At 55.2% G+C, this 12,556-nt stretch overlaps 1 protein-coding gene across 4 annotated transcripts in view; it reads right to left on the minus strand.

Moving 5' to 3' along the window:
• KCNC4 (potassium voltage-gated channel subfamily C member 4) overlaps window positions 1-12,556 on the minus strand; it is a 35,707-nt gene that overhangs the window by 21,034 nt on the left and 2,117 nt on the right. For all 4 annotated transcript variants that reach the window (XM_032881506.1, XM_032881505.1, XM_032881504.1 and 1 more), the window contains exon 2: window positions 1,108-2,044. In XM_032881506.1, coding sequence (XP_032737397.1) covers window positions 1,108-2,044 — 937 coding nt within the window. The remainder of the gene's footprint in view (window positions 1-1,107; window positions 2,045-12,556) is intronic.

Raw genomic sequence — 12,556 nt, forward strand, 5'->3', positions numbered from 1 at the left:
ACCCCATGGAGTGAGTAGCCCCAGCATGTACGCCATGTTGGTCCCAGCCAACAGGCCAAGTGAGAGTCTCGAGTCAGGCATCCCCCCCCACCGCAGAGGATGAGTCCCACTTTGCCCCCAGAGTTTGGCTGTAGAAGCTGCTATCTTTGTCTCCTGGCCCACCCCCAGCTCCCCGGGAGGGCTTGGCATCCAAGGCCTCCCTAGACCAGGAATCCCAGACCTCCCTCAGGAGCCCACCGCATATTTAACCCTCAGGTTCCCGCTGTCTATCCTAACTCGAAGTTGCTTCGGGTTGAGCCAATTTCCTTTCCGGTCTCTTGACTCAGGTGGAAGCCATCTTCCCAAGGGCGGCCTTTCCCATCCTTGAAGAACAGGTTCCAGGCCCTCAGACCCTCCCCTTCCAGGATGCAGATGCCACTTCTTCCACCCTTCCTTTTCCCCTGCCTGACTCTGTCTGGCTGTTCCCTCTTGGTTCCCTCCCATCCCATGTGAAACCCTGAGCCCAGGACTCAATCTAGTTTGTGCTGAACAGAAGGCAGCCTCCCACTGCTGTTACGTTATCACATTTATTAGGCCAAGAGACATCAGACTCCAGTGTTTGGAAAGAAATGATTCATGCGTTGATGCACCTTGGAAGAACAGCTGTCCCTGCTGTCTAGCTAATAACGACAAGGCCTGGTGCTTGTAAAGTGGCTTTTCCTTCTCAAAGCCCTCTCACATCTGTCATTTGTTTGGGTCTCATCAACGTCTTGGGAGTAGGAGATCATTCCCATTTACCAGGTGAAGATCAGAGAGGGTAAGTGACTGGCCTCAGGTCACACAGCACAGCAGCCAAAGTGGTACTGGAATTTACAACCACATGCACTGCCCATCACAGCCTAAATTGAGTGGGACATTCACTTCCCAAACCCTGACGTTCAGAAAGCTACTGGAACACCAGAAGATAGAGATGGGCCTCAATACTTTGCACTCTTAAAGGCACATCTTATCCTCAGGGAAGCCCGGAGTAGTAAAGCACAACCCCAAATTCCAAGGGCCTTAGATCATCTGGGGACTCCCTGGGCCACAGGGGGAGAGGTGGCTTTCCTTCCCAACCCCCAATCTCACCTGCCCGTTTCCTCTCAACCATACCCTCTTCTGGGGCAGGGGGACTGATGTCACTGTAGGTGCTGTCCCGGGGCGAAGTCTCCTCAGACTTGCAGTAGATGGGTGACTCAAGATGGGGCGGCCGGGGCACATGCTTCTTTCTTTTCTTAGGCAGCTTCTGCTTGGCCATGGCCAGGGAGTAGTACATGCCAAAGTTGTTGACAATGACCGGCACAGGCATGGCGATGGTGAGCACGCCAGCCAGTGCACACAGCGCCCCCACCAGCATGCCTGACCAGGTCTTGGGGTACATGTCCCCATAGCCCAGCGTCGTCATGGTAACCACCGCCCACCAGAAGCCGATGGGGATGTTCTTGAAGTCGGTGTGGTCATTGCCCCGCGGGTCGGAGGGCCTAGCGCCAATGCGCTCGGCATAGTAGATCATGGTGGCGAAGATGAGCACCCCCAGGGCCAGGAAGATGATGAGCAGCAGGAACTCGTTGGTGCTGGCGCGCAGGGTGTGGCCCAGCACGCGCAGGCCCACGAAGTGGCGCGTGAGCTTGAAGATGCGCAAGATACGCACAAAGCGCACGACGCGCAGGAAGCCCAGAACGTCTCGGGCTGCCTTGGAAGACAGGCCACTCAGCCCCACCTCCAGGTAGAAGGGCAGGATGGCCACGAAGTCGATGATGTTGAGCAGGTTCTTGACGAAGTCCAGCGTGTCCGGGCAGCACACGATGCGCACCAGGAACTCCAGCGTGAACCACAGCACGCACACCCCCTCGATGTACGTCAGGATGGGCTCTGTCTCCACCTCCCGCCGAAAGTGCACGCTGGTGGTGTTCCCTACCCGGTGGATCTCGGTCACGTTGCGGTCGATGTTAAAGGCCTCGTGGGTCTCCAGGCAGAAGGTGGTGATGGAGACCAAGATGAAGAAGAGAGAGGCGAAGGCCACCACCTGCGAGGCAAGGAGGAGAGCGGGGTGGCTGTCAGGGCAGGGGGAAGGGGATGGGGGGGTTCTCTTGTGCACGGGGGTGGGAGGGGTGGGGCAGGGATGACCAAGCAGTTGTTATGTGGTGAGAGGCAGGATTAAGGTACACAGTAGGGGCTAAAACCCCCTCCGTAGACGGTCTCTATCCATCTGCTTGGGTGTTTTAAGGTAGTACTTCCCAATCTTTCTCCTGGTGCACACAAGATCACAAGATAGTCAAGTGGACGGGGAACAGTAGCCGCCTGGCCCCGCCTCCTAAGCGGCCCCACCCCCTCCCCAGCTCTGTGCTCCTGCAGTCCCGTGGTGCCTCAAAGCTTCCCAAACTGTAACCGGTATATAAACCATCTGGGAATCTTGTCAACATGTGATTCTGATTCAGGAGGTCAAGGGCAGGGCCTGTGATTCTGCTTTTCTAAGAAACTCTGGCGTGAAGCTGCTGGTCCACAGACTACACTTGGAGGAACCAGACTTTAAGACAGTGGTCCTCAAAGTGAGGCCCAGGACCAGCAGCAGCATGGCCTGGGAACTAGCTAGAAATGCAAATTCTCCAGCCCTGCGTAAACTTACTGAATGAGACATACTGTGGGCAGGGCCCCCATAATCTGTTTTAACAAACCTTCCAGGTAATTCTGATGCACACTAAGCTCTGAGGTCTGCTGCATTCAGGGATATGCCCAGAGACAGGGGGCTGGTGGGAATGACCGTGTCCTCTCTCTGCCAGCTGAGTCTTTAAGCTCCAGCCATGACCCACCCCCACCTCCTTAGGCCCCAGGTACTAGCCCCCCTCCCCTGCCTCTCAGTTTAGAATGTCCCAGACAGTGAGAAGCATCTGAAGGAAGACAGCATGCTCCATGGCAGGAGACAGGGGGAGTGTGCTCAGAATAAACTGAGCTCCAACAAAAAATAAACTGCACCCATTGGGATTGGAGTGTGGCAGCGGCTGGTCCGGACAGCTGCTGGGATCTCAGCTAGAACGATGACAGCAGCGCTTGGCAGAGGTCTAAGTGTCCAATCATTATGAATGGAGAGGAAATGCATGTGTAATAACACCAATTAGGGAGCCTTCATCTGTTATTCACCACTGTCAGGGTACCTGTTGCCAAGGTCTACGCCCCCTGCTGCTGCCCGCCCTCCCCGAACAGAGGGCTCTACTTCAAACAGGTGCATGAGGAAGGACTGTGGCCCCTCCACCACTTGGCAACCCCCACGCCTTCCCCGCCCTGATTTCCACCTGACTATGGCGTTGCCTCCTGTCTAATGGTGCCTCTCGGAGATGCTTTGCTCCCTGAGAGTCTGCGCTGGAAGGGAGAGAAGGCATGCCTTGCTCTTACTTCTGCTGAACACCAATGGGAGCTCCTACAAGGGGAGCTGGGAAATAGAAGCAGCAGCATCTCCGGGGCTTCTGAAGCAGGAGCGAGTCTGAGGAGAGAACTTGGGAATGAACATTCATTAGCTGTCTATTCCGTCCTGGCACGGCTGGGTACGGGTACATGTTACCGCCTTCAGTCCCCCCCGTGACCCTATGACGACGTAAGCCTCATCATCTCACTTCACGGATGGGGAACTGAGCATCAGAGAGGTTCTGTGCTTGCCTGAGGTAACACAGCCTGGAAGGGGTGGAAACCACACTTGAACTCACCACGGTTTAACTTCAGAGGCTGTACCTTCTCTTTACAACACACTGTCTTCACCACCTCCCGGGCAGGATCGATCAGTTCACAGACCCAGGAAAGTCTTCTCTGAACTGTCAGCACTGCCCCCAGCCAACTCCCTGATGAGTGCTACTTCAACCTTAGGAATGTGTACCTTTGGATTAAGACAGACACCCATCACACACTAAGATCTCTTGTGTGTTACCCTTGAACAGGGACAAGTTGATGAGATCAGCGAGGAAGGAGAAGGGAGGTGGCAGGCCACAGATAACACTTCCCCTCCTTGAATAACTTTGCCTGGAGCTTCTCCTGTCTCCTGCTTTCCTGTAAAGGTAAATTTCAACTTCCTTTTCTGACCTCATTTTACTTCCCTGAGCAATGGGCTGGCCAGGCAATACAGGTGATGTGGGCCTTAGGAAATGGCTCCAGCTGCGGGCTCTCCCTGGCCATCCAGAGACGAATTGGTGGAGGGACCTGTCTGGTGGCAGTGGGGATGCTGGGAACCCAGAGTCCCGGCACTGCCCACTCCCCCATCCCCAGAAGCAGAGGAGGTTGGGGTAAGGGGCAGGGCCAGCATATCCAGGCTCTGCCAGGGAGTATGGGAAGCGGGAGCTTGCTCTCTCCGCTCGCTCTCTCTGAGGGAAAGTTAGCCAGGAGAGTTGGCCCACCTGGGAGCTGAGCGAGAAGTTAATTAGTGATTTGGAAAAACAAGTTCAGGAAGAGCTGCCAAGGGGCTGAGCAGAGGGCACAGAGAGGGGGAAAGGGAGGGAGGCCCATGTGCCCGGCTCCTTTCAAGTTCCTTCCTCCTCCCATGTTAGGGAACAACTCCCTGAATTCCCGCAGTATTCACTCACTTTCGCTGTGTTTTTAAAACACAGAACTCTTTATCTATTTACTCCTACCACTCACCTCCACCCTCCCTAAAGATGGGGCAGGCAAAGGGTAGCCACCCACATGTGCCCATTTCTCAGGGCGGCAGACACATGGGAGAGGGCAAATGACTGGCTCAGAATGGAACTGAGGTCACGTCTCCGGCCTCTCAGCTTAGAGTTCTTTCCACTTGGCCCTCTAACCAAACAAGTAGGGACGGTCCACTCCTCCTTGGTGACCCCTTCATGTGACCGCTCCGGGGCTGGCAGGCGGCGCCGGGCAGGCCCCAGAAAGCCGTCCCTCCCCGAGGAGACAGACAGACCTGAGGCTGAGCCATGACAAATGGAGGCATCTGGGCTCTGGCCACATTGCCCCAGGTGAGTCCCAAGGTTATGGGTCCCCCTTCTGGACCCCAGTTATTCTTTTCTCCCCTAAGCTATCCCCAAACTGAACTATTTCCTAAGTGGTGGTCCTAAGCAAACTCAATCAGGCCCTTCACCAGGTCTTCCCCTCTGGCAGTAGGGACACTGCTTTTTTTTTTTTCCTCCCACTCTCTTGATTGAGGGTTTTGGGGGACAAAAAAGGGCCAAGGAAGGCGATAGTGGCTGCAAAAGTCACCCCATTTAGGCATCAAGGCCTGGAGCTGGAGCCCTCTGAGCAGCCCTTACAAGGCCATCCTGGACCGAGAGCCATGAGCACTGGCACCTCCTCCTGATCGGCCCCTGCTGACCAGAGCGAGCGCAAGGAGCTAAGTTGCCCTGGGGTCAGACAGCCTAGGTCTCTCCCCTGGAATGGTGTGCTTTGTACCTGTCTCTTCCTACAAAATGGGGACACACTAGAGCCCACCTCGTGGTGTTACTGAGGGACTAAAGGAGCTTCTAATGGCAAGTGTCTAGCACACAGTATGTGCTCAGTAAGACAATGACAGAGCCGAGGTGTGGGGGCCTCCACAGACCCCTGCCTGCAGCTTCTGACAGCAGAGCTGGATCTGGAGTGAGAAAAATCACAAAATCCCTGCTTTCTAAAAGCAAAGGGTCCTGGAAGCTCCTCCCTTTCTGCTTTTTTTACAACCAAAGAAACTGAGGCCAGGGGAGGAGTGACTCGCCTTGGTTGCCATGGAGGAAGCGGTCAGTTCTTTCTAAGACCTGAGGACACGGGGCGTAGATTCTGCTGGAAGACAAAACTGCCCAAGCGGAAAACCACTTGTGTGAACTGATCTGGCCAGCAGCTACTCTGTCCCTGCTGGAAGGCTACAGGGTGCTCTCACCATCCTGGACAGGAAGTTCCTAGCAGGAAACCTAGAGGGAACTAGAGGTTCCTGTGCAGGAAAGCGCTGCTCCTTCCAGCTTCCTGCTCCCCCGGGACCCCACATGGCTGGTGCTATATCCTCTTAGGGACCCGCTGGTCTGGAGACCCCAGGTGCTTGAGCTGGTGGATCAGCTCTCTTATCAGCCTCCTTCACCGAACTCATCCTGAGATAGTTGGTGGTGGAAATCTAAAGTCCCACACTTCTGGGTCCAAGTTGGGCTCTGCTGCCGACTGCCTGAGGGACCTTAGGCAAAGTTCTTAACCTCTCTGAGCCTTCATATTTTTGCTCATAGAATGGAAACTGAGTGCCTACTATGTGCCAGACAATGTTCTGGGTGCTGGAGAACAGCAGGAAACAAAATAAACACCCCTGTCCCTTAGGCCTTACATTCTAGTAGAAGGAAACTGTCAACAAATTAGTAAACTATATCGTATGCCAGCTGCTCTAAGTGTTAGGAAGAAAAACAAGAGTCAAGGGGGTAAGGAATATGAGGGTGAGGGAAGCATTTCAAATCGGGTGATAAGTCAAGGCCTCAGCCAAGGTGACATCTAAGCAGAGGTCTGAAGGAGTGAGGGAGGGGGTTATGTGAAGGTCCAGGAGAGCTCAAGACACAGAGAGAGCAGGCAGTGCAAAGGCCCTGAGGCTACAGTGTGCTTGATGTGTTGAGGTGATGAGACCAGTGCTCACCTGATGAGCTGTTTTAAGGATTAAAAGAAACGATATTTGTAAAACTCAGCACAGAGCCTGGAGTGTTTCAGGAATCTGGCACAGGCTGGGTCGGGGTGGGGGGGCCTAGGGGGGAGGTGACAGACACCAGTCATTGGGAACTGAATACAATCAGCGGGGGCAGGGGAGGGGAGCCCAAGGAGAAAGGGCCAAGGAGACAGATGGACAGATAAACATAAGAAGACTCATGCCCAAAACCTATATTAAGGATGGAGTGTAGGAGAAGAGAAATTTGAGAACACAGCCAAAGATGCTTGCAGACGAATATCTGTGGGGATGGAATGAGGAGTTGAAGCTTCCGGGGAAGTGAGATCCTAGTGCCCAAGCAGAGCTGCAAAGGGAGCAGGCAGCCCCTGGGGGCTCAGAGGCAGGCAAGGAGAGAGAGTCTGCCAGGCAAGGCATCTCTCTGCTGTACCTGGGCTCCTGAATGAGGGCCTGCCCTGTGAGGTCCAGGCCCAGCCTACATACCCCTGCTCCTCTCCCTTCACGGGCTCCCCTAAAAGCAGACCCTGGCCCCGGGACCTCCCATTCTGCTCCAGGGGGCCAGAGCCAGGCTTTACCCATGCCCACCTCCTGCCAAGCCAGCACACGGGGCTTCTCAGAGCCTCTGGGGTGCTGAGAGCTGAGGAGTCCGGCCCCAGAAGGAATTCAGTCCAGCCCGGCTCACCGGCCAAGAACTTACCCAACCAAATGCAATTCCTGGCTATAGCCTATCCATGTTCTGTGCTGTCCCATCTCTGCCCAGGCTGGTCCCCTGGCCAGGAAATTCCCCCCTTCCCTAACTCTGCATGGTTAAGCGCTACCCACATTGAAAAACTTATTTATTTATATATTTATTTATAGCCTGCCTCCTTCTAAAAATTATTTAAGGGAGCTAAGTCATTATCCTGCAGGGCCTATCCAGCTTATCTTCTGTTTCCTCAGGGAAGCTTCCCTGCCTGCCAACGCTCTCCCCCGCCTCGCCTCACCTCACATAGGACCGGGATTTATCACTTTCTCCTCGCACCTCTTGGACTTCATTTTTTAAGACTCCTGTGGCACCTCTCATGATCTTTCTTGCATTATTATTACTATTCCTCATCACCTAATTTTCCTCAGCTGCCATCTACTCCCCCTGACCTAGCTCTCTTCAGGAACAGGGACCACATCTGACTCATCTTTATATTTATAGGGCCCAGCCTGGTGTCTGGCATGTAGTAAGTACTCAATAAATGTTTCCTGAATGCCTGGAGCCAAGGTGACTGCCTGCTTCCTCTCCTGGAGCCTGTCATGAGGAGACATGGTCAGCCCCACTAACTGGGGCTAGAGGTGACAGGTATGCCCAGCACTACCTTTAAGCACGTGGGATCTCAGACTCTGTGGCTTTCCAGGGTCGGCCAAGACCACTGCCTGATGGAGCCCTGTGCCAGGGGCTGGGTCACTATCACCCAGCCTGAGAAAAAAAAAAAAAAAAAGCAACCTAGCGGGGAGCTGGGCCAAAGGTTGTGGTGGGCTGGCTGGTGCCCAGCATGTCAAGACAGCACTGTCCACGGGTGGACCCCAGGGGCCTGGGGACTCCCCATTCCCCAGCCCCAACTGCCTGGCTCTGTTCCTGCCTGTTCTTCCCCCATTGCCCCAAAATAGCCCAAGTTTATTTTAGCCCCTCCCCCACTTAACACCCCACCCCAAATGGTGACAAAGAGAAACACCTCATTATCCGAAGACAAGATGTTCAGAGGCAAATGTTGGTCTGTTGAGAACAGAAAAGAAAAACACAAAACAAACCCAGGAGGAGACTGGGAGGCTGCCTCAGGGCAGGGCAGCTACAGGCCTGCAGACTTGGCCTGACACCCCTCCTGCTCCCCAGAAGGCACATGCTGGCACTCCCTTCCTAGAGGGCTGGGGAAGACAGGGCAGCCAGCCTCCCAGGCTTGGCTTCCTGGCTCTCCCGAGCCCAGCGGGCTTGGAACCAGAGGGTCCTGCCCACTGACCGGCTAGTCCCAGGCAATGTCCGGGCCAGAGAGGCAGGGGGTCTTCTGAAGGGAAGAGCAGGAACAGAGCTCTGCATTTTTTTCCAAGAAGCCCTGTTTCATTCCCCTGCCTGGGCCAGGGGAAACCTAGTCTCTCAGAACTAAGTCCCCTTTCTTTTTATTGAAGTCCCACATTGAGAAAAAAATAGAGAGCAAGATCAGAGGCAAGCAATTCTAAGGAGTGAGGGGATGGGAGCTTTAGTCTGGAGGGAGAAGTGAGGGGACAGGTGAGAGGAGAGAAGGCCCCCTCTGGGGCCCGCAGAAGTCAGAGGCCTTCTGCAGATGTGGTACAAACACAGACATGGGTTCACCAGATCTGGGTTTGGAGCCTAGTTCTATGGCCAGCTGTGTGCCCTTGGACAAGTCCCTGTGGGCCTCAGTTTCCTTCACTGTAGACTAAGGTGAATGATCCTGCCTCACATGGGACAGATGAGATTTGAAAGCAGGGCTGACAGCCCCTGACATGCGTCGGGGCTGAATCCAGGTGAAAACCCAGCTTCAGCTGCCTCTCTGGGGCAACAGGGACCCTTGGGTCACATCCTTTACTCAGAAGGGAAATGTTATGGGAAAACTAACCCAGGTATGTATTTAGCCACAGGAGATCGACTATCCTTCTCAACAGAGCTGATAACTGAGGCAAAGCCAGTCTCACTCCCGGGTCATCAAGAGGTTGGGGGTGAGAGACAGGAGTATCCCGGGGTCCCATTCCTCAGGCCTCCTGTCTGCCCTCAGGAAAAAAGCAAGGCCTATTTTAGCACTCTCAATACTGCCCAAACCCCCACCGGTCCCCCTGAGTCTGGGAAGCCACCAGGCTGCAGCAGAGCCTGGGACAACGGGTCCTGGGCAGGTGGGGACTGGGGACTGGATCAGCCAGTCCATCGTGCCGGCTGCCAGGCCACGGAAACGGAAGCTCTGCAGCGGCTGTCATGGGCCCAGCCCCAGTGAGGGGAAGCAGGGCTGAGCACCCTGGCCTGCCTGGAGCCTGCCTGATGGGGAATGGCTCTGCAGGCCAGGCCAGGAGCGAGGCAACAGGCTCCACTCAGTCCACTTTCCATTTGTATCTGTTTTGCTCCTGTCATGGCGTACTCCTCAGATGACCAGCTGCCGAGTGCAGAGAGACGCCTGGGGCAGAGCGCTGCTCCACTGCCCTCCCACCTCCAGTAAACGCCCCGGGCCCTGAGGAGGGGAGATACGCCCACAGACCCAGGGGCCGCTGCTGGAGCGGCCATGGTACCGGCCTGGGGGTAACAGAGTTAAGCAGGGAGGGCACAGGCCCAGAACCTCAGAATAAGGAACAAGAATTAGGCCAGAATAAGGAACAAGCCAGCTCTCCATCTATAGAACAGCACGTATGAAGGAAAGCACATGTGGCAGTCTGAGGAGCGGGGGCCTGGACTCCCAGCGGGCCACTATCTGGCTGTGTCATCTCAGGCAAGCTCTTTAACCTCCTGAGGCCCCAATCCACTACCCGGGGAGGACACCTCCCCCCTCAGTTTCCTGGGAGCACTAGAGCTTAATGCAAAGTACAGTGAAGAGCAGTTACGAATTTTTTGAGATGATGTATTCCCACGTGTCTGTCCCAGGAACGGCTGAACCGGAAGGTTTGCCTCCCTCTTGTGCTCCTTAGCAGGAGACAATTCCTCTTTTGGGATAAGTGCCATTAAGCTCCATACAGCTGTTCACATCAGTATTCACAACCAGAAAGCTGGAACCTAGGGAAGGTGTCCTGTTTGTGGTTACTTGTATTTGACAACATCTAACGCCTCCAAATCCTGGTATCTTCATCACTTCAGTGGGGAGAATTAACCTTGCCTGGTCCCGGACGCCTGACCTCAATGGGAAGGTGCTGGCTGATGGGATTCCGTATCAAGAGGACAAGTATCTTGGGCTCCTGGATGAACTGAAAGGGCCAGCTAGGCTGAGTTTGCTCAGAGAGCCCCTTGGCTGGCCTGCCCTGGGGTTTGTCGGGCAGAACATAAGCTCACTGATGGAATAGTCCCTTGGAATCCAAAAGAGGAGAACCAGAGAACGTGAAATGTCCCCCAGAGACCCCAGAATGCCCAGAAATAGGACCTAACTCTCCTAACCACCTCACAGCATTCCTGCCTCCCTGGCTTATCCCCTTCCCCCATGTCTATGAAGACTCCTCCCCTAACCCCCAATTTGGAAAGAACCTGAATTCCACACTTGTCACTCTCCCCTAGCACACATAGCCTCGAGCTGACAAGAGCAGGGTCAGTGAGGTGCAGGAGAAGTCCCCAGAACTCACAGCAGACCCTGGCCAGGCCATGCCCCGGGCCCTCACCTTCTGAGCTGATCTCAGGACTGTAACTCAGGACTGCAGGAGAAGAAACAAAGGCAGTTCCCCAACCACCCCCCAACCCCCAGCCAGCTTCACTCTCAGTCCTGAGAAAGTTCTCTGCCCTCCAGGGGCCTCCCCGGGGGATGCCTGCAGCCCCAGCCTTATAGGCCTCTACCATGGGGACCTCTGTTCCTCCCAGGCAGGAGCTGCTTCTGCTGGTCTGGCACTGACGCCAACCTGGCCCACCCTGCAGTCTCATTTCGGTCTCCCATCCTACCCTGGGTGGGGAAGTGGAACTTTTCCTTCCATGACTAGGCTGAGGCCCAGCCCAGGAGGTGCTGGGGAGGGTGACAAGGCTCTGAGACTCATTAACAGGACAACTGGGGATGCCAGAAGTGAGGACCAGCTTCCACAGCAAGACCCGAACCCTACACCCAAAACGTTGTTCTTTCCTGTCTCCCAGACAGACCCCAGCCAGGCTTCAGGCTGCCAACCATGAAGCCAGACAACAGCCCCCAGGGTTCTCTTTTTTTAAAGAATCTTAAAGCCATCCTTCAGGAATTTATTTTTTTAAAGCTCTCCAAGCAGATCTCCGCCCCTCCACCCCCCTTTCACCTAAGGGGGTTGGGAGAAACTGGACTAACTTGGGGAGGGGGTGGTGCAAAGGGACTAGACCTTGCCTAGATCAACCTTTGTCATCCCCCTTGTCCCCGCATATACCCATTTCAAGCAGTAACCTGAACCAGGGTTTTCTGGGAAGCCAATCGGTGCTGCAGCAGGAAGAAAAGAAGTGGCAGCACATCTGGGATCATCGCAGGCAGCCTGTGGCTTGCCACTGATCACAGGAGCCTGCAGCGCCCGGAACATTAGGCCCTCACTGTCCAACTGAAGCCAGGCCATCCCAGGTGACCCGGAAGCCTTAGGGGCATGGCATGGGGCAGACATCTTGACTTATCTCCCTGAAAAAAAGGGTTCTCCAGAAACCTTGATGAGAGGCCTGGGTTCTGGTCCCAGCTCCGTCTGTCACGGGCCGAAGCTGGCATCCCCTTTGCAAAACTCATACTTCACAGCATTCGGAGGTACCACGAGCATTTAAAGGAGGTGGCCTGCCACAGAGTAGGCCCTTAACACAACCCACGAGCATTTAAAGGAGGTGGCCTGCCACAGAGTAGGCCCTTAACACAACCCGTTTTCTTCCCCTCAAAACCTGCCTGCCTCAGGCAAGAGGCCTCATTCCAGCTCTCCAGGACGATGGCCCTGTGGAGGAGCTGGAGGGGTCAATGAAGACAGGCAGCCTGCACACAAAGAAGGGGGTGGAAGAGCTCAGCTAAGGGTACCCCACTCCCTCTGAGGGGATGCGGCAAAGCAGGCAGCTGGGACGAGGTCCAAGTGGTAAGTCAAGTGTGTGCAATCTCCTGGTGAGGCGTGCAGGAGAGAGGCTGTGTGGGGGGAGTGGGGGGCGGGTTGTGAGTCCCCTGGGGGCCCAGGGAAGCCGGAGGGAATTGGGAAGGAGGGAGAGGCCAGGTAAATCAGTCTCTGCCGGCCCCTCCCGGCCCCTATCCCCACCGCCACGGGCCCCCTTGCACCCCTGAGAGGAGACCCAGGCTCCTA

Source organism: Lontra canadensis, unplaced genomic scaffold (assembly GCF_010015895.1).
Source record: "Lontra canadensis isolate GAN:19392208 unplaced genomic scaffold, GSC_riverotter_1.0 scaffold75, whole genome shotgun sequence".
In the NCBI taxonomy this organism is placed as follows: domain Eukaryota; kingdom Metazoa; phylum Chordata; class Mammalia; order Carnivora; family Mustelidae; genus Lontra; species Lontra canadensis.